The 19,651-nt window shown below is 31.6% G+C and overlaps 11 protein-coding genes across 11 annotated transcripts; 7 read left to right on the top strand and 4 right to left on the bottom strand.

Annotated features, from left to right (window-relative positions):
* Positions 1 to 95: 95 nt before the first annotated feature.
* Positions 96 to 1,203, top strand: T551_01365 (phosphopantothenate--cysteine ligase CAB2; the record flags this gene model as incomplete). Its single annotated transcript, XM_018373628.1, has 4 exons — positions 96 to 220; positions 261 to 483; positions 553 to 918; positions 967 to 1,203. The coding sequence occupies 4 exons, from the start codon at positions 96 to 98 to the stop codon at positions 1,201 to 1,203; spliced, it is 951 nt and encodes a 316-aa protein (XP_018230283.1).
* Positions 1,204 to 1,526: 323 nt separating this feature from the next.
* T551_01364 (uncharacterized protein) lies at positions 1,527 to 2,828 on the top strand (the record flags this gene model as incomplete). The annotated part of the gene is made up of 2 exons (XM_018373627.1): positions 1,527 to 2,030; positions 2,193 to 2,828. The coding sequence occupies 2 exons, from the start codon at positions 1,527 to 1,529 to the stop codon at positions 2,826 to 2,828; spliced, it is 1,140 nt and encodes a 379-aa protein (XP_018230282.1).
* Positions 2,829 to 3,260: 432 nt separating this feature from the next.
* T551_01363 (uncharacterized protein) lies at positions 3,261 to 3,885 on the bottom strand (the record flags this gene model as incomplete). The annotated part of the gene is made up of 3 exons (XM_018373626.1): positions 3,261 to 3,301; positions 3,348 to 3,720; positions 3,769 to 3,885. 3 exons carry the CDS (start codon positions 3,883 to 3,885, stop codon positions 3,261 to 3,263), a joined length of 531 nt encoding a protein of 176 aa, XP_018230281.1.
* Positions 3,886 to 3,991: 106 nt separating this feature from the next.
* T551_01362 (uncharacterized protein) lies at positions 3,992 to 4,447 on the top strand (the record flags this gene model as incomplete). Its single annotated transcript, XM_018373625.1, has 3 exons — positions 3,992 to 4,091; positions 4,138 to 4,268; positions 4,316 to 4,447. 3 exons carry the CDS (start codon positions 3,992 to 3,994, stop codon positions 4,445 to 4,447), a joined length of 363 nt encoding a protein of 120 aa, XP_018230280.1.
* Positions 4,448 to 5,604: 1,157 nt separating this feature from the next.
* T551_01361 (60S ribosomal protein L7) lies at positions 5,605 to 6,804 on the top strand (the record flags this gene model as incomplete). The annotated part of the gene is made up of 6 exons (XM_018373624.1): positions 5,605 to 5,622; positions 5,669 to 5,833; positions 6,026 to 6,192; positions 6,239 to 6,361; positions 6,405 to 6,600; positions 6,664 to 6,804. The coding sequence occupies 6 exons, from the start codon at positions 5,605 to 5,607 to the stop codon at positions 6,802 to 6,804; spliced, it is 810 nt and encodes a 269-aa protein (XP_018230279.1).
* A 103-nt stretch (positions 6,805 to 6,907) lies between these two features.
* Positions 6,908 to 7,725, bottom strand: T551_01360 (uncharacterized protein; the record flags this gene model as incomplete). Its single annotated transcript, XM_018373623.1, has 4 exons — positions 6,908 to 6,959; positions 7,007 to 7,150; positions 7,284 to 7,411; positions 7,477 to 7,725. 4 exons carry the CDS (start codon positions 7,723 to 7,725, stop codon positions 6,908 to 6,910), a joined length of 573 nt encoding a protein of 190 aa, XP_018230278.1.
* Positions 7,726 to 9,588: 1,863 nt separating this feature from the next.
* On the top strand, positions 9,589 to 11,071 carry T551_01359 (uncharacterized protein; the record flags this gene model as incomplete). Its single annotated transcript, XM_018373622.1, has 2 exons — positions 9,589 to 9,840; positions 9,890 to 11,071. The coding sequence occupies 2 exons, from the start codon at positions 9,589 to 9,591 to the stop codon at positions 11,069 to 11,071; spliced, it is 1,434 nt and encodes a 477-aa protein (XP_018230277.1).
* An 85-nt stretch (positions 11,072 to 11,156) lies between these two features.
* Positions 11,157 to 12,662, bottom strand: T551_01358 (uncharacterized protein; the record flags this gene model as incomplete). The annotated part of the gene is made up of 7 exons (XM_018373621.1): positions 11,157 to 11,339; positions 11,381 to 11,719; positions 11,759 to 11,868; positions 11,916 to 12,131; positions 12,173 to 12,317; positions 12,361 to 12,513; positions 12,558 to 12,662. The coding sequence occupies 7 exons, from the start codon at positions 12,660 to 12,662 to the stop codon at positions 11,157 to 11,159; spliced, it is 1,251 nt and encodes a 416-aa protein (XP_018230276.1).
* Positions 12,663 to 13,711: 1,049 nt separating this feature from the next.
* T551_01357 (DEAD-box ATP-dependent RNA helicase DBP2) lies at positions 13,712 to 15,990 on the top strand (the record flags this gene model as incomplete). The annotated part of the gene is made up of 9 exons (XM_018373620.1): positions 13,712 to 13,797; positions 13,845 to 13,987; positions 14,035 to 14,186; positions 14,231 to 14,320; positions 14,362 to 14,629; positions 14,675 to 15,008; positions 15,054 to 15,286; positions 15,640 to 15,659; positions 15,706 to 15,990. The coding sequence occupies 9 exons, from the start codon at positions 13,712 to 13,714 to the stop codon at positions 15,988 to 15,990; spliced, it is 1,611 nt and encodes a 536-aa protein (XP_018230275.1).
* Positions 15,991 to 16,385: 395 nt separating this feature from the next.
* T551_01356 (uncharacterized protein) lies at positions 16,386 to 17,444 on the bottom strand (the record flags this gene model as incomplete). Its single annotated transcript, XM_018373619.1, has 1 exon — positions 16,386 to 17,444. The coding sequence occupies one exon, from the start codon at positions 17,442 to 17,444 to the stop codon at positions 16,386 to 16,388; it is 1,059 nt and encodes a 352-aa protein (XP_018230274.1).
* A 227-nt stretch (positions 17,445 to 17,671) lies between these two features.
* On the top strand, positions 17,672 to 19,229 carry T551_01355 (uncharacterized protein; the record flags this gene model as incomplete). The annotated part of the gene is made up of 6 exons (XM_018373618.1): positions 17,672 to 17,794; positions 17,838 to 18,025; positions 18,067 to 18,087; positions 18,136 to 18,291; positions 19,036 to 19,108; positions 19,146 to 19,229. 6 exons carry the CDS (start codon positions 17,672 to 17,674, stop codon positions 19,227 to 19,229), a joined length of 645 nt encoding a protein of 214 aa, XP_018230273.1.
* Between the last annotated feature and the right edge of the window lie 422 nt (positions 19,230 to 19,651).

Here is a 19,651-nt window from a genome sequence, read left to right as displayed (position 1 = left end):
CTTTAATCAAGATATTTTTGATGAATATTACTGCTTTAATTTAAAATCTTGATAAATTTCATTTGAAATAATTAAAAAGTTTTTCTATTTATAAAATGAATGAATTTTATTTTGAAAATAATCAAGAACCAGCTTTATTAAAAGAATGGGAACAAAAAGTTGAAGAATTTGTTAATATTCAATTAAAAAATGATAAACGTGTGGTTTTAGTGACGGTTTGGTGTTTTTTACTATTGATTAGAGTTTATTTTAATAAATAGGAAGTCTGGTGGTACAGCTGTACCATTGGAGAGTCAGCCTGTTCGATTTTTGGATAATTTCTCTGCAGGAACAAGAGGATCTACTAGCACTGAATATTTTATTAAGTTTGGCTACTCTGTTATTTTTCTATATCGACAATATAGTTTTCTTCCATATTCAAGATCCTATTATTATGGTAAAGATGATTTTTTTGACTATTTTGAAGAAACACAGGATTCCAATGTTATAGGCAAATACATTTATATTTATAGCTTAGAATTATTAACGAGTTCTAGTTAAAGCTAAATATAGGGAAAAAATGATTCAGGATTTAAGACAGTATCAAGATGTAAGTTAAATATTTATTTTTCGTTTATTTTATTTTTGAAGGCTAAACTAAATAATAAACTTTTAATGGTTCCTTTTTTCACAATTACTGAATACTTGTTTTATCTACGTATGATTGCTATTAATTTCCGGCCACTTTCAAAAAATGCTGTTTTTTATCTTGCTGCTGCTGTATCAGATTTTTTTATTCCCCCTGAGAGGATCAATGATCACAAAATACATAGTGAATTCCCAGAAAAACGTCTTGTAATTGAATTTGATCCAGTGCCTAAATTTTTGGCGGGACTTGTTGAAAAATGGGCACCTCACGCTAATATTGTGAGCTTCAAAGTACTTTTTTCGTTTTTTTTCTATATTATGATGCACTGATTCTTCCAGTTGGAAACAGATACAAATCTTCTTATTTCAAGAGCAAGGGCATCGCTTCAGCGTTATAGACATCGATTAGTTATTGGTAATTTGTTAATGAAGCGCAAGTATGAAGTTGTTTTCGTTACAGATACAGAAGAGTCTTGGATAAGGTTAAGCCAGGCTGAATCTGATGAAGGAATAGAAATTGAATCTAAAATTGTTTCTCGCATTGTGAAATTACATAATTTTTGGATTCAACTATAAATTTTAATATATATTATATTTTAATTTTTTTATTGTTTGTTCTAAAAATAAAAAAATATTTTTTATTTTTTTTACTTTATTTGCTATTTATACTATATTTCTACATTTTACCTTGTTTATTTATTTATTTAATTCCTAACATTAATCTTATCTCGATAAAAATTCATTGTTTGATAGAAAAATAATATTTAAGACGTCAAATTTAAGACTTTAAGGGTAAAACAAATCTTTTTACTTCACTAAATTTTTTTAATTCTTGTAGATAACATATTATTTCGTTTTTATTTTTTAAAATATTTGTTTAAAATCCTATTTTTATTGGTATGATACTGGAACAAATATTTCACTTATCAGTAGCGGATAATGAAGAGCGTCAAGAAAATTCTCCTATGACTCCAGCTCTTAATAAGTCAGGAGCTAGGAGTGCATCAACTTCTCCGTTAAATCCGCGTTATTCTGTTGAAATTACACCAACAAATTCTCCTCTTCGTCTTCGACGTCGGCGAGACCCAACACCGTTTAATGTCTTGGTTATTGGACTTCATGGATCTGGGAAGACTAGTTTTATTGAGTTTCTTCGTGATCAATTGGATACAGTGAGAGATCGGCATTCTTTAGACGCAGATGAGGTGATTAAACATGAAGATCAATTGAATCAAGAATTTGTTAGTTATTTTGCGGATGGAGAAATAAATGGGGAACGTATTGCAGTGACTTTATGGGATAGTCGTGGATTTGATATAGCAAGAGATGCTAAAATTGTTGATCTTCAAATGGATGAGATAAGGTTGTTTTTAGAAAGTAAGTTTGAAGAAACGTTTTTGGAGGTACGTATTTGTTTTTTAATTATTTGCTTTTTTCAGATACGATGCTCCCAATTTTATATATTATAGTTGTTTTTATTGTTTATATGAAATTGTGTATTCATGGTTAATTAGGAGCGTTATATGAAAAAAGTTGATAAAAAAACATAAAATTGATAAGCTTAGGAAACCAAAGTTAAGCGGCCACATAAAAATATTGATACACATATTCATTGTGTATTTTATTTGATAGATCCAATGTCTCCTTATTTTCAATATGATACATCGGTAGATCCACTAGATATTTTGATTATAAAAAGATTAAGCAAGTATACCACGATTATTCCTATTATATCTAAAGTGGATACGTGTACAAAATATCGCGTTGAGAATATAAAATATGTATGGAGAAAAGAAATGGAGAAAAATGCTATGAATTTTTTAGAATTTCTTGGAGATGGAGAAAATCATGATGATGACTCAAAAGACATATCAATTTCTAATTGTAGTCAAGAAGAAAATTACGATGAAGCACGTAATTTACTGCCTTTTGGTTGTATGTCACCTGATAAGATGCAAAAACAATCTTTTCATTTTAAAACAAAGACTGTGGCTGAAGTGTGTAGAGAATATCCTTGGGGAAAAGCTGATCCGTTGAATAAAAAACATTGTGACTTTCTTTTATTAAAAGAAATGGTCTTTGGAGAATGGAGAAATGAAATGCGAGAATTTTGCAAAGAAGTTTTGTATGAAAATTGGCGTACTGATAGACTTGAAAAACTAGGCAATATTTCATCAAAAATGACAAAATTTGAAAATTAGATTTTTTAAATTATTTTTATATGTTTGCTTTATTTAAATTGGTTAGAGGGGCATATATTGAGAATTTGTGTTGAATATGATTAGGCCGTATTGCTTCTTTGGGTTAGTTATATTGCTATATTTTTAAATGTTTTATGTTTTTTTGCATGATCAATAATCTTTTGATTGTTTTTATAAAACTGAAAAAGATTGATACTTTTTGTACGTGTTTAATATTTTCCTAGGTTAAAGATATATTTTTGCATATTTTTTCATAGTTTATATGATTTGTGTCTTATTCGAGTTTTATTTATGCTTTTCTAGCGTTTTTCTTGATATTGATCATTTGTATTTAACTTATATTTGGTTCAAAATGCGTAATATAGTATTATTTTTTAGTTATTTATATGAGAATATCAATGAGGTTGATAAATATAGTAATAAATACTAATGTTATATACCTATAACAGGTATTAATGATCTTATGTTAAGTACTAGAAATAGCTTAATAATTAAATAGTGAGTGTGAATATTTGAAACTTTCGTCATTTTTTTTTGTTGTATTAATATATTCATTACGTTTAATATCTTCTAAATAATTTATGATTTCTGCTTCAAATCCCTCTAAAATAGGGTGTTCATCATATTTCAATAATCCATTTAATTCCAAAAACTCTTTCGAAAATATTTTGTTAATTTCAATTTCTTTTTCTACTTTTTTAATCCATTTTTTAAGATTTTCAAAATTTTCTCCTGTTTCTCCACGTTTTTCAAGATAGAATTGTATTCCTTCGAGTAAACCTAAGAGACGTCCTGCTTTAGCACCTAATAACGCACTTTTTTTGTAATTCTCTTCAAATCCTGACGCACTATATAGTTTTTTTGCTTGCATTATACCTTTTAAATAGCCTTGCTAAATATGTTATTTTAAAATTTAAAAAAAAAACTAAAGGAAAAAAACATTAAAATGACAATTAATTATATTGCTTAAAGCTAGTTTTTCTCCAAATTCCCAACTCTGTCCATTTGTTGGCTCATCTATATCGTCTTCCCATATGTCGTTCATATCGTGATACATTATTGGTGACAGTTGCTATGTGAGAATCTCATAAGAATTAATCATCGAATTTTGAATAGAAAAAATATTATATACTGGTTAAAATATAGGTTTTAGGATATAAAAAATGTCTGAATATGATCAGGAAAAGCGATGCAAACGTCTATTATATGCTTCAACTGTGTTTCTTGCATTGGGTTTAGGGTTTTCATATAAATATACAAGATGTATTTATCTGTTTAATTTTTTTTTTAAATTGACCATAAAATATAGTAAAACCATCTGATTTATCACTAAAAAATGTGCTTTTTGGGATGAAGGCATTGGGCATTAGTACTCTTATTTGTATTGGAATATTTGGTTTAAGCATTGTTACTGTTTCAAGGGCGCTGAAAGTCAAAAATGTAATGGTTAATGTTTTGTTTTTAATTAGTCTAAAAAGGCATAATAGATTGAAGAGTTTTCGAGTGTTATGAGGAATTATATGAAAACATCTTTTCCATCGTTAAAAGTACGCTCTAATCAAGCTGATCATGACGATACTGATAAACATGTTACACTAAAAGATTTGTCTTGGGATTAAGGTATGTTATTTTATATGTTATTATCTTGCTTTTTTAAAATAACATTTTTATTGTATTTTATGATATTGTGATTTACTATATTTTTAGGCAATCGTTACATAAGTTTTTATAATAGAAATAATTTTTCTTTTTTTCATCTTGGTTAGCACTAAATGAATATATTTTTTGAATTGTGGTTATCATGAGATTTTAGATTGTCTTATAGTATACATGTATGTTTATTACAGTTTTTGATTTTTGGAAATTTGGAATTATTTCCAATATTTATATAACTGATCATATTATGAATGATTTTAATATTTAGGTTTTCTATATAGTTATTGTTTGATTTTTTATGACATAAAATGTTATTGTTTGAAATGTTATATTGGAATTGTTGGCATTTTATTTAAATTGTTAAAAACGGATCTATCTTATGAAATAATACAATGGTTTTTATTGGATGTTTTTACTTTTATGGACTTGGAACAAAAAAATTATTTTATTCTTGTTTTTACCATGGGTACTTATTTTTGTATTAAAACAAAATTAATAAATATAATATTTTATGTAAGAATGAAATATGTTTAATATGTATTTTAAGCTTGTCCTAAAATATATTATTTCTTACTTTAATTTTGATTTTTTATGTTTTTATACCTCTATTTTTTATAAAATTTAATATTAAGAAATAATTGTTTTTCCTTTTGAAATCCATTTGATAGTCTTATATATTTCTTTTATAGGCTATTCAAATAGCTCTTTAATTCTTTTGTATTTGAGCTTTTAGTTAAGGTTTTGCTTAGGGTTAAACCCTTAATCAGGGTTGAAGTTGTAGTCACGTTAAGATCCTCGATTGACTTGAACGCTTATATAATTTAGTTTTTTGTAAAGAAAAAAATAACTTAAAAAAATCATGGTTTCAAGGCAAGTATTTTATGAGTGGTCATTGAGAAAAGGTTTTTGTTTTTATAATTATTTATTTTGGCGTTTGAAGCAACAAAAACGGCGTAAATTAGAAATAATACTATGAATATTAGAATCTGTATACTGAATAACTTAGGGTAATGATAGAAATGCAGAGTATATTTTCCTTTTTTTATTGTAAATATATGTGTTTTTTGGTTTTTTTGGCTCTTTGGCAAAAAATATAGATTTTGGTCATATGAAATATAATATGTTCAAACGTTCTATTGTTGCTTTGGATTTAAGAAAGTTAATACATTAGTTTTGTGTGCTAGGATCATCGATCACTTTTATGTTCTTTAGATATTGATTTTGACTATTTTTATAGTGAGATGCATGTTGACAGTGAAAATTATGTTCCTGAGACACTCTTAAAAAAGAGGAAATCAATCAATAAGCAGGATCTTGAAAAGAAGGCCCAAATAGCTGCAAGAAAGAAGGTATTCTTCTTTGTAGTAGTTTTTCAATAGTGTTTGCAATAGTGATGACGTCTATATAATAAGGCAAGCTAGTGTATACAATGTTGCTACCTTTTATACCATCTTTCGGGACTGAACTGTAAACATTATTGAAAAATTGCTATTATTTTCTTTTGAAGAAATAAATATTTTCGGAAACTAATTATTTAAAAGGATAAAAAGTCTAAAAGACAAATTATTTTTAAGCGTGCAGAGCAATACGTTAAAGAATATTTGGATAATGAACGGGAACTTATTCGTTTGAGAAGATTATCAAGAAAAGAAGGTTATTTTTATGTTGATGCTGAGCCAAAAGTTGTTTTTGTTATTCGAATTAAAGGGTATAAGCGGATTTATTTGAATATAATGTTTTAAATACATTTTTAGTATTAACAAAATTCCGCCTAAACCAAAGAAAATTTTACAGCTTTTCCGTCTTCTTCAGATTAACAATGGAGTATTTATTAGGATGACCAAAGCTACAGCAAATATGCTTCGACTTATTGAGCCGTACGCTTTCTTAACTTGCATTTGTTTTTAATATTGAGTTTAGTTATGTAACTTATGGTGAACCTAATCTTAAATCTATTCGCGAGCTTATTTATAAACGTGGATATGGGAAAATTAATAAACAACGTATTCCATTAACGGATAATTCATTGATTGAAGATAATCTTGGTAAATATGGTATTATTGCAATTGAAGACATAATCCATGAAATTTTTACATGTGGCCCGAATTTCAAACAAGTACGTTTTTGATCATTACATTATTTGTGTTTATCATATTGATTTGTTTTTTTTTAATACTAGGTTTCGAATTTTTTGTGGCCATTTAAACTTAGCAATCCAAATGGTGGTTGGAGAGCAAGAAAGTTTAAAAATTATGTTGAAGGTGGTGATTCAGGAAACCGTGAAGAAAATATTAATAGTTTGATCCGGAAAATGTGTTAGATGACACATTCATCATTATGTTAAGATAGATATTCTGGTCAATGTATTAAGTTTCGATCTTTCAAAATATACTTTTTTTTCTTAATTTGTAATATACACACCTTTACAGTTTTTGTTTTTTTTTAGGTGTTTTAATGTCAAAAGAAACTTCACAGCTAGTACACCTTGTTAAAAACACAAAACATAAAAATTTCCTTCTTACCCACATATAGATTTTGCAAGAGGATTATCAATCACCTTAAAAGATGCTCCAATAAGTTCTGATACATAGTCAATTTTTGAACCATTGATCAGATCAAGACTGATACGGTCAATCACAACCCGTGCTCCGTTTTTTTCAAATATCCTTTAAATATATAAGTATTCTTATCATTCCAATATTATATTCTGTTATTCTGTTTTTTCTTATATCCTCTGTTGTTTGTTTGAAATAATGGTATATGTTTTTATAACATATTTTCATCTTATGTATAACTTACCTGTCATCTGGATGTATTTCTTCTGTAAGACTAAATGTATTTTGATAACCATGACATCCACCACTTTCTGTAAGGACACGTAATAACAACCGTGGATTGTTTTCCTGGCTAGCAATATGTATAAGTTGCTATTATTGTTAATTATCCTGAATAAATATTTTCAATATCTTGCACAACTTGTGCAAAACTTTACCTTTACTGCACGTTCTGTTAAATCAAGCGATTCTTCATTAATACTATCTGGGCTTTCAAAAGTATTGTCAATAGACTTTGTATTGTTGATAAGATTGCTGAAAAAGCCAATAGAACCTGCTGAGGCTGTATCAAATGATGAAAATAAATTAATAGGAGAAAAATGAGATTTAAAAGAAGAAAAGTTGAGGAAAAGTGGAAAAGAGCGGTTACGCCGGAAACGCAACCGTGAACGCAGAGTAGAGTACATTTTGTGTAGTTGTCTCGGTGGATTCGCGCACTCTGATGGATCACGAAACAGCGTTTGGGTTATCTTATCAGGAAAAAGTATATGAAGATTTGAAGATATTATGATGTTTTTGACATGTTTGTGGAATTTGAGTAGTTTTTAGAGGGTTATATATAAAGTTATAAAGTGATATTAGGAATAATAGAGAAAAAATTATAATAGTAGGAAAAAAACAGACTTAGAAAGAAAGAAAGGAGTAGAAGTTAAAAAAACGGAATGAATTATTATATAAGAGAATAGTTTTTCTAAAAAATATGTATTTATTTATTTGAATAATTATTGTAGCTATTACTTTACCAAAAACGTATATTAGTTAAGAGTTTGATATATGAACAATATACATAGAAATTGGTTGTATTTAGTTTTTAGATAGTTATATATGTGTAGATTTTGTATCGGTAATGGCATTATTAATAGAACATATGATAGATTTGAAATAGGTGAAATTACATTGATAAGTATTATGATAGTGAATTTCTGTTTTTTATGCCTTACTCTATCGTTGTAATAGTTGATAATTTAAGATTCATGTAGATATTTTTTTTCATTAGATTATGTAAATTTAGAAAAAGTAATTGTAAACAAAAAATATGAAATTTTGAAGAGGAATGGATTATGTTTGTATAATTCTACTGTTTTTTACTTTTCTTTTACTTTTTTTATGTTTTTTTATTTTTTTAATTCTTTTATTTTTAAGATAAAATAGTAGAATTTAGTATAGAGTCGTAAATTTGTTATCATGATTTAAACATGAGTAAACCTGAATAATCGAGTGTTGTTTTTCTTTATCAAAGCTAAATTTGTCATGAACAGTTTGTTTTAATGAGTATTGGCCTGAATATAAATAATATTTTATTGATTTTTCCTTTTGACATTTGCCATTGCATTATAAAAACATTTGACATAGATAAAATTGCAAAATACGATACGCTAAAAGCATTGTTATTAACTGGGGTTTGGCGATATATTGTATAAACAATCTTTTCAAAACTTATAAATAGGATATTAATTTTGTTATATGATTCGTATATAAATACTTTGATTTTTATTTTGTAAGAACTGAGATTACTTTTACTTGTCAGTATTATCTAAATAATTGTTTGAGTTTTATTCATATTTTTCAATTCTTTTTTTTGGATAGCTTTTTAAGATTATTAGGTTGAAGATATAATAATGAAATAGTATACTTCATATGATTAACAATATATAGATGCCTTCTTGCTTTTCAAACTGTATTTAGCTATAACTAACAATGATAAATCATATAAGAGTTTAATTTTTTATGTGCTTATAGTTATTAAGTGTTATCTTTTAAATATTGTTATTTTAGATTATTTGAAGCTTTTTTCAAAATTTTATGTAAAATATTCGTTGAAAATGGTTTATTGTTGATTAGCGTATATATATTTCTACTTTGTGTTTTATTTTGTATTATTATGTTTAAGGAATTTGAAGAATAGGATTTTTGATTGAATTTGCATTTGTAAATATTTTTAATTTGTCTTTGATTACTTTTAAAATGATATTGTTGATCTATGTAAACAAGATATGATCTGAATTATTTTAATATTTTTTTGTACTACTTTTTGAAGTTTTTTTTTTAATTTTTTATATATTCTTTATGAAAATTTTGGATATTTATTTAATATTAATTGAAAATAATAAATTACTAGGAAAAATAAACCTTTTTATCTTTAAACTCTAAGGAAAATGATGTTTTTTTTCTATGTTTGCAAATAGTAAATATTGTTGATAGAATACTAAGTTTTTTCTAGATGAGAAAAAAGTAAAAGTTTTTCAATTTTTTAAAAATTAAAAAAAAGAATGCCTAGAAGATTTAAAGGTTTTGCTCAGAAAAGTTTGGAATATATTGGAAAATATAAGAAATTAGATAATGATCCTTATATATTGTCAAAAAATGTTAAAATATTATTAAATAAAGGAAATATTATAGATGCTGTTATAAGAGTACGTAATCATACTCGAAATGTTTTTTGTACAGTTGCATGGAATCATATTATTGATTATTGCATGAATTCTGGCAAAGTCTCTCTTGGTTTAAAGTATTTTAATGAAGTACGTTACTGATTAAACTGTACTTTGAATATCAATAGATTATTTCTAGATGAAGAAAAGAGCACATTTTCCGAATGCACAGACATTTACTATTTTGTTGCATGGGTTTTCTAAGAATATACAATATCCTAAGAGTGCTTCTTATGCTTTATATATTTATAAATCATTGTGTTCATCTAAGTATGTTGATCGTTTGAGTATTATTCATACCAATGCAATACTTCAAGTATGTGCTCTTTCTAAACAACCTCAAATTGCGTTTGAAATTTTTCAAGGGATTTCTGATAACAACCTTGCTGCAGATAATATAACATATACTATTTTATTTAATATTCTGAGTTATAAAGATATGAAAAATATAGACATATATGATTTAAGGAAGAAAATGATAAAACAAATTATTAAGTCATGGAAGATGAGGTGTTTTACTGTGGATGAGTCCTTAGTATGTTCAATAGCTCGTTCTTTTCTTCGTGGAAAAAATCTTGAAGATTATGATTTTGTTTTTACATTAATGGAGTTTTTTTTTGGTATAAAAAGATTGGAACCACCTTTGAAAAGGAACAAGAATATGTTTTTAGATAATATTGATTTATCTCAATCTTTATCGTTTTTTAACAATATTAAAATTGGTAATAAAAGTTTAAATATTATATTGTTAACATGTTTTCTTTTGAAGAAAGAATATTTGGGAATAAAGTATTGGGATTTCATAATTAATAATTATGATTTTTTTCCTGATAATAATAATTGTTATAATTATTTTCGGCTATTTTTACGTACTAAACTAAAAAGTAATATTGACAAAGAGATTCAAGATACAATACAAAGATATAATAATTTAAATCTTGATTCAGTATTGTTTTATATGAAAGCTTGTAGTAAAAACAAGACTTTTCATGATTATATTATAGCGAAAATTATATTAAGAATTTCGTTACAATTTAAAATAAAAATAAAAATAGATATAGTTGATTTATTTATAGAAATAGCTACACATATTGGTTCTAAAAGTGTTATTTTAGACTTATTTGATATATTACGGCAACTTGATTTTGAATCATTAACTTCTTTAACTTATATAAAAGATAAATGTAAAAGACAGGATATAATTTTAGCTGGGAATCGTATACGTTGTAATATTATTAAATATTCTAAATATTTTAGTGAAAATGAACATAAATATGTTCAGATGTTGGAAGAAAAAATTAGAAAAATGCAATCTTCATAATATTGCTACTGAAATATATATATATGGCATTTTCTAAATTTTATCATATAGTAAATATTTTTTGTATTTAAGGACTAATAATATTTTAATCGAATATACCTTTAATGCTTAGTTGTTGTGTAGGTCCTACTTCTTCATCATCAGAATTTATTTCTTCCATTAATGAATCTGCATTATCTTTTTCTATTTTTTCGCTAAAATGGATATTTTTGAATTTATATTCAGAATTTTCGTTATTTTCAATTATGTTGTTTATATTTAAAATATTCTAAATAGATTAAATATATTAGTTTGTCATGTGTTTCTTACTTCTGGAGTTGAATCCTCAAATTTTTTATGATTATATGTATTATTTTTATAGTTTTCTACATTATTGTTTGTTTCATTGTTTAAAATATTTTCATTTTTAGAAAGCTGTATGTCATTTACTTGAGTATAGTTTTGTGAGTGCTGATCAGAATTATTTGAATTAACGGGTTTATTCCAGTTAAATGTTGATGGATTTTCTTGTATATTTTCAGATGTTGTTGCGAGAATGAATCGAATTGAAAGAGCGTCTTTTTCGAATTCAAATAAAATAGGTTCACCTCCAGTGTTGAAATAAGCGTTTAATATTGTACTCATTGAGTCTCCAAGAATTACAATAGCCTTTCATTTAAAATTTAGTCTCCTAAATTACTTACATACCTTAAATTCTTTAAGAGGAAATGTTATGATTGATTGTTCTTCAAAATTTATTTCTTCGAAATCTCTTTTATCTAACAAAATTGCCGTTTGTATTGGTTGTTTTAAAATCTCTATAAAAGGTTATTTCTTTTTTTAATTTTTTGATATAAATAGATACCTTTATTATGAATTATTCCTTCAGTAAAACTCGTTAAAAGTAGTTTATCATTTTGTGTCATTAAAGTAAGTTCTTCTGCACGTGCTGAAAAATGATCTAAATGTTCTTTGAATATTCGTGAATTTATTTTCCAACTATTTTTACATGAAGACTTGTTACATACTGCATGCATTGCTTGAGATTGTTCATAAGTTATTTTGTATGTTTTTAATACATCTGTTAAATTGAGATTTGGTTTTCAAACAATTACAGCATACTATGTTTACATAAAAACCGTATAATAAAACGACACTCTACTTCTAAATTGTTTGGAGGTATTAATTTTAATTCACATTTTTGAACGGAAACGCTTTTAGTATCTTTATTTTCCAAGTTGCGATGCTTAAATATTGCAAGAAGTAGCTAAATATTCTGTTATTTTAAGGTATATATCGGAATTTCATACTCGTATTTGTACTTTACACTTCAATGCTTGACTATTTTTTGATGTTTCAGATGACTCATATGGAAGATATTCATATTTTTCAAAAAATTTTGAACAATCAAGAGTAATAAGGCCAAATGCTGATTTTGAAATATTCAAAGACGATAAAAGTACCTATTCATTATATTATTTATGTAGTATTATATAGATTTTTTTACCTTGTTTTTTCGAGTTTCAATAGATAATTCATCACCAATTTTTGAGAGACAAAGAAGAACTTTTGAAAAATCTCTTAAGTGAATACCAGGGACTACTGCATTCATTATTTCATTCTTCGAGTAATGTTTTTTATTATTTAAATTAAGAAAATTTAAATTTCATATCTTTTAATTCCTCAACGTAAAGATGTTACGAATAATATTTTGTGTAGTTTTTATTAAAAACTTTTTAGAAGAATTGATTATTTTATAATATAATAAAATTTATGATATGTTCATTTTATAAAAAGTATTTTCGTTTTTTTTTAGTTAATTATTTTCTATATTTGATTTGGATGAAAAATATACTGAATTTTGTTTTTTGTTATTTTTATTAAATACAACTTTACAAAAATAATAGTATTTTCTAATTTTGTATGATTATATGGTTTTTTTATATCTTTTAATTTATTGATTGTTTAGTGCTATGTTTTAAACATTTAAATATATACGATTAAAATGAATATATAAATTTTGTGTAAATTCTGTATTCAATATTTTTAGTTAACAGCATTTTTTCGTAATCTTTGTTTTTTTATATATTTACAAGTGATTATTTATAAAACAAATTTATTTTTAATAAAAAAAAATATAAATTAAAAACAGTTAAAATATGTATTTTTATATACATACAATTTTTTTTTGTTTTAAACTATTTTTCCTTTTTTTATTTTTTTATATATTTTTTTATCTTAAATTTATTAATTTATCATTCTTACATATTTTCAGTTAAAAAACCTATTCTATTTAGAAAAATACAAATATAATTACAGAAAAATTTATAACGATATTAAATAAAGAACATAATATATATATATCATTTTTGTTCATTTTTTGACTATTTTTTATTTTTTAATTTTCAAAATGTATATATAAAATATATATAAATCACATATAAATTATACTTGCTCATATATTTTTTTGAATTTATGAAAAATATATTCATATTTAATTCTTTTTCTTTACTTTTTTATTGTTTGATATTTTTGTTATTTAACTCATTTTTCTTTCGCAAATCATTTCATCACAAATTTTTTCCATTAGCTGAATGAGTGTAAAATATTTGTTTTTTGTGCTGAATTATTGTCTATATTAACGTTTTTGAAGACTGTTCAATGGAATATAGTAATCATAACACATTTTATGGAGAAAATCGTATGAATGGTTATAATAGCGCAAATAACTATGAATATGGGTCAATGTAATCTATAGACGAGAAAGAAAGAAAATGGATTGATAAAAATGTAGAAATACGTATGATAGGGGTTATAGGCCCTCAAATAGTTCTGAGCGATTATATCGTGGCAATAGTTATGATAGACGTGGTGAAGAAAACAAAAATTTTGGTAGACGATCAAGATTTGATGAAAAGTTAAAAAAACCACATTGGGGTATGATGTGTATAAGATCTGATGCAATAATACTTAACTTTGAAAAGATTTAAGTTCTTTACCGAAATTTGAAAAGAATTTTTATAAACCTCATCCAAATGTTGAAAAAATGACAGAACAACAAGTAGAAGAATTTCGGAGAAAAGGACAAGTTACTGTTCAAGGAGTTAATATCCCTAAGCCGGTCCCTTCGTTTGATGTTTATTTCTACATTTATATTAAATGTTTTAACACACGTTTTAGGAAGCAGGATTCCCAAATTATGTGATGAATGAGGTCAAACGTATGGGTTTTGCATCGCCTACGCCTATCCAGTCCCAAGGGTGGCCTATGGTATTCGATGGATATTTTGTTTCTGTATTCTGATTATTTAGGCGCTTTCAGGACGAGATGTGGTAGGAATTTCAGCAACAGGATCAGGAAAAACACTTGCATTTTGTCTTCCTGCTATTGTACATATTAATGCGCAACCTTTATTGTCTAAGGGTGATGGCCCTATTGTTTTAGTACTTGCACCTACTCGTGAACTTGCTGTTCAAATTCAGACCGAATGTGCTAAGTACGGTAAATCATCTCGAATTAGAAGTACATGCATCTACGGTGGTGTTCCTCGTGGTCCTCAGATTCGGGATCTTGCTTCGGGTTTTTATTTGTTTATTCCTGTATAATGGTTAATATTTTCGATAGGTGTTGAAATATGTATTGCTACTCCTGGTCGTCTTCTTGATATGCTAGAATCCGGTAAAACAAATCTTCGAAGGGTTACATATCTTGTTTTAGATGAGGCGGATAGAATGCTTGATATGGGTTTTGAGCCTCAAATTCGGAAAATTGTAGATCAAATACGACCTGATCGTCAAACACTAATGTGGTCTGCAACATGGCCAAAGGATGTGCAAAAGCTGGCACATGATTATTTAAAGAACTTTCTTCAAGTTAACATTGGCTCTTTGGATCTTAATGTTAATATGGATATTAAACAAATTGTTGAAATATGCTCCGAATATGATAAACGTGGAAAGTTGGTTATCTTTATTTTGTATTTTTGTAGTTTATCGGCAATTAGGTTAATTAAGCATTTGGAATACGCTATGGAGGATAAGGAAAATAGGATACTGATTTTTGTGGCAACCAAAAAGATTGCAGATGATATTACGAAGTATTTACGGCAGGATGGATGGCCTGCATTGGCAATTCATGGTGATAAACAACAGAGTGAGCGTGACTGGGTTTTGAATGAATTTAAAACGGGAAAATCTCCTATTATGGTTGCAACTGATGTAGCATCACGCGGTATTGGTATGAATTTATCTTTTTCCCTTTTGCTGGGATTTTGCTCTCTCTTTCGTATAATTTTCTCATGTTTGCCATTATTGGGTGTCGTTTTAATGGGTATTAATGCATTACGCACAACAGTAGGTTTTAAAAGCACAGTATCATAAATTTGTTTCAGTTTTAATGGGTAATATGGCTGTTCCCAGAAAAAACATTGGATGGATTATAAATCGTCTGTTATACGAAAAATCCGTTATGTTACTGTGCATGGCCATGTGCTTGCGGCTTTTTATATCTACCGTATTCATGAGATTAAGAGAGCGATCAACGTGAACAGGGGCAACTTGAGCTTTATTTAATGACTAATATGGTTTTAGATATTAAAGATGTTAAATATGTTTGGAATGGTATTGACTTGATTCTTTTTGTTAACATTGGCGTAGGTCATTAATTACGATTACCCAAATAGTTTGGAAGACTATGTTCATCGAATAGGTCGTACAGGTCGAGCAGGTGCCAAAGGAACCGCTGTAACTCTTTTCACCACAGATAACGCAAAACAGGCTCGTGACCTCATGATGGTCTTGCGAGATTCTAAGCAGGAAATCCCTTCTGCTTTGGTAGAAATGTCCAGAATCAATTACGGCAATAAGCATTCAAGCAATTACCGAGGACACTGCTCATGGTCCGGCTCAAACGCGTCTTTGAGCTCTACTAGGAGATGGTGATCCCTCTGTATTCTAAATTTAATATATGTATTATTTTCGCCAGCATTTCTTTAGAATTAATGCAGTTCTTATAATTCTTATAATTCTCTATGTAATATATATATATAATAAATTTGTGAATATCTAACAGAGTACCTCTCATCAAAATCTTAAATATTATCTATCAATAAATTGACATTGTCAAACATCTCTCAATTTACAAAGTACATTGGTTTCATATAAAATAACTCCCCAACAATACCAAAGGACAAAACCGAGTATATATCATATTCACAATATATAAATAGGTATAATCTCAATGCTTTTTCAAACAAAAAACCATGCTCTCCAATCAACATTCCACATTTCATATTCTATCCACAAGCTATCCAGAGGTATCTAGAGGTATCCAGACGTCATCCAGAGGTCTCGGGATCCGGCTCCCCCTCTGCATCCCGGTCCTCCTCCTCCGTATGCGGCTTGTACTCTCTGCTGCTTGCATAGGCCTGCGGCTGCGCCGTGTACTGGTTCAGATGCGGCAGTATAGACGCATGGTACGTCTGCATCGAGTACGCGTGCTGCGCCTGCTCTGCCTGCGGTGCTTGCTGATTCCCCCCATACGGGTACATATTCGGCAGCGGCGTATACACCACTTGCCCCATGCTCGCTGTGTGTGTCTGGCTTTCCGCTGCGCGCGGCTCTCTCAGCGGCGGCGTTGCCGCCCGCTGCTTCTGTTCCTCCTGCTCCTCCGCCTGCTTCTTCTTGCCCTCCTCCTTCTTCTTTGCACGCCACTGCGCCCGGATTTCCTTGAACTCTGTACTGTTAGCTCTCTCCGCCGCCCTTTTTGCCTTACCGTCTGGCGTCCGCTTCTCGCCGTGTCCTTGCATAAAGACATGTGCGTTCAGGTGGTTCAGCGTCCCATACGCCTTCTCACACCCATTCCACCCGCACTGGTATATCCGCTCAATCTCATCGTACCGTCGCCGCGGTCGCTTCTGTGTCTGTGCTCCGGGCAGCGGTACAAACGAGTAGATCTGCTTAACTTTTGCCGGCGCCTTGTATGTCATTGGCGCTGCTGGCGGCAGCGTTGCCGGCGCCTGACTGGCCATGCCGACTGGTGACGCTGCCCGAAACCCGTTCCCTGCTTGCCGCTCTGCCACCGTGTGCCCGTGGACCGTGTAATTCGACCAGAAATGTTGTGTGGACAGTGGATCCGGTATGATCGGCCCGACCGCCGAGTATGTCGGCGCCCGCTGTCCCTGCCCGTTCATTGGCAACCGCGTCTCCACTGCCGCCGGATACCCCGTGCCCGCCACCGGCGGCAGCGCCGGCAGCGGCGGCGCACCTGTCTGCGGCGGGCTCATATAGTGCGGTGCTGAGAAGACGTCTTCGTTGGCGCGGTTCAGTGCAAAGTATCCGTGTACCTCTCCCCCTGCTATCTCAGCCTCACCGTCAGTGTGCGGCTCACTCACCATATGGCGCTCCACGCCCAGTCCCGTGGCTCTGGCCCACATAGGCACTGTCGACGTAGCGCGGGTACTGCGGGTAGGTACTGAAGGCCTGTGAGAGCGGAGGCAGACCAGCAAAGGAGCCAGAATCATGCTCGAATGCACCGTGTTTAAGGCCCTCTCCGAGGGCCGGGCGGCTATAGGCCGACCAGCGCTGGTCGGGAGGACCGGAAGACTGGGCAGGCACGGCAGAGATGCTTGATATACCGGGGACAGAGACAGCAGTAATGCCGACAGCGGCAGTAGCGACGGGAGCGATGGGGCCAGCGGAGCCAGAAGAACCGGAAGTCGGAGGAGCAACGGGAGGGAGGGTGGAGGTTACGGAAGCGAGGGGAGCGCGCGAAGGATAGTAGTCGTCAGAGGGCGAGGAGGGATCCATTTTCCTGGCGCCATCCAGAGGGTCAGAGGGGTTGCCGAGGGTCTCGGCAGTGGTTACAAGTGGCACTGAAGAAGTCAGCAGAGGATGAGGGCAGTGGAACTTACGCGGACTACGCGGACTTAGCTTGTGAGGCGTCAAAGCTAAACTCTGTGCCGATTAGACGGCATTGGTGAGCTTAGGCACGATAGTCGGGGTTATAAGTGCGGCTAGCGAAAGCGCACCGGAGCGGAAGTGGGAAGGGGCAGCAGGATAAGCGATAAGGGCCGAACAAGAGGAAAGCAGGAAAGCAGGAGAGCGGTGGGCAATGCGTGGTGGGTGTATGCGTGGTGTATGCGGGATATATGCGCAATGTATGCGCAGTGTATGCGGTGCATGTGGAGTGTATGCGGAGTGTATGCGTGTGGATGCGCAGCGGGGGCGGTGGATGCGCGGTGAGTAGCGCAGAGGGGAAAGTGGGTGAGAGGGGGGCCGGATTCGGAAGGAGGATGGACGGATCGGGAAGCCGTAGCGGATTGGGAGTGGACGCAGCAGCGACTGCGTGTCTATGCGCGGTGTATGCGCATGAGCGGCTAGGGCGGAAGGGGCGGAAGGGGCGGTGCTAGAGCGGCTAGCGCATGGAGAGGGGGCTAGTGTGGGGCGGGGCTAGAAGGGGCTAAGGCGGGCGCAGGGTAGTAGGGGGTGCGCACATGGGTGTGCATTATGTCAGCAGCAGACCTACAGGCCGCATCCAGCGTGTGTGCAGTGGGTATGGCATATAGTGTGTACAATACGGCATGCATAGTACAGCATGTATAGTATAGTATGTAGTACAGTATGTATAGTATGTATATACAGTATAACATATACTGTATAGTATATACTATACAGTATATACTATAGTATATAGTATAGTATACAGTATAGTATTAGTTGTAGGTTAGCATATAGTGTTAGCATAGTGTGGTATATATAGTATAGCGCAGTATAGTGTAATACATAATATTGGTATGGCACACACAAGTGCTGGTGGCAAATGCTGGCGGCTGGTGCTGACGGCGGGGTGTGCCGAGTGCATACGTGTCTGCATATGCCTGCAGTGTGCAGAGCATGTACAGCGTACAGCATATAGTATAGTGTATAGCATATAGCATATAGTATAATGTATAGTGTACAAATATAGTGTAGTTGCGGCGTGCATAGTGCAGTTAGTGTAGGGGTGTCCAGAGATGCAGGTGTTCAGAGTGCGCATATATGCGCAGGACAGGTGGCTGAGGTTGCCTGTTGCTAGGGATGTGTTGCTAGGGCTCTAGGGACACCAGGCTGCGCTTGGCGGCATCAGCGAGTGTATGCACCGCAGATGCGCACACAGTGCACATACTGTGCAGCATGCATAGCGCATACAACGCGCAGAGAGCACACAGCATGCACAATGCATACTTGTATACAGCGTATATAATGTGTACATAACGCACAGCGTGTATACAGTGCAAGTGCAGTGTTGCTACGCATGCAGTCTACAATGTATTCTATGTATAGCCAGTAGATAGAGTGTCTAGTGTCTATAGTGTCTATAGTGTCCATAGTGTCTATAGAGTATCTGTAGAGTGTCTATAGGGTATATATAATACATACGGTGTATAGATATCTACAGATAACAGTGCACACAGGTGGGGAGTGGACACCCTCGACGATAAGTGCACTGATAAGACTCTAGGCAGAGGAAAGGGTGTGCGGAATACAGGTGTGTAGACAATATGTGGATCGATAGAATGTGTAAGCATCTCCAGAGCATGTGTGTATAGAGAATATGTATATA

The sequence above is a fragment of the Pneumocystis jirovecii genome, assembly GCF_001477535.1.
Source record: "Pneumocystis jirovecii RU7 chromosome Unknown supercont1.5, whole genome shotgun sequence".
Classification (NCBI taxonomy): domain Eukaryota; kingdom Fungi; phylum Ascomycota; class Pneumocystomycetes; order Pneumocystales; family Pneumocystaceae; genus Pneumocystis; species Pneumocystis jirovecii.
The sequence above is the reverse complement of the archived record's forward strand: the minus strand, read 5'-3'. Positions and strand labels throughout refer to the sequence as shown.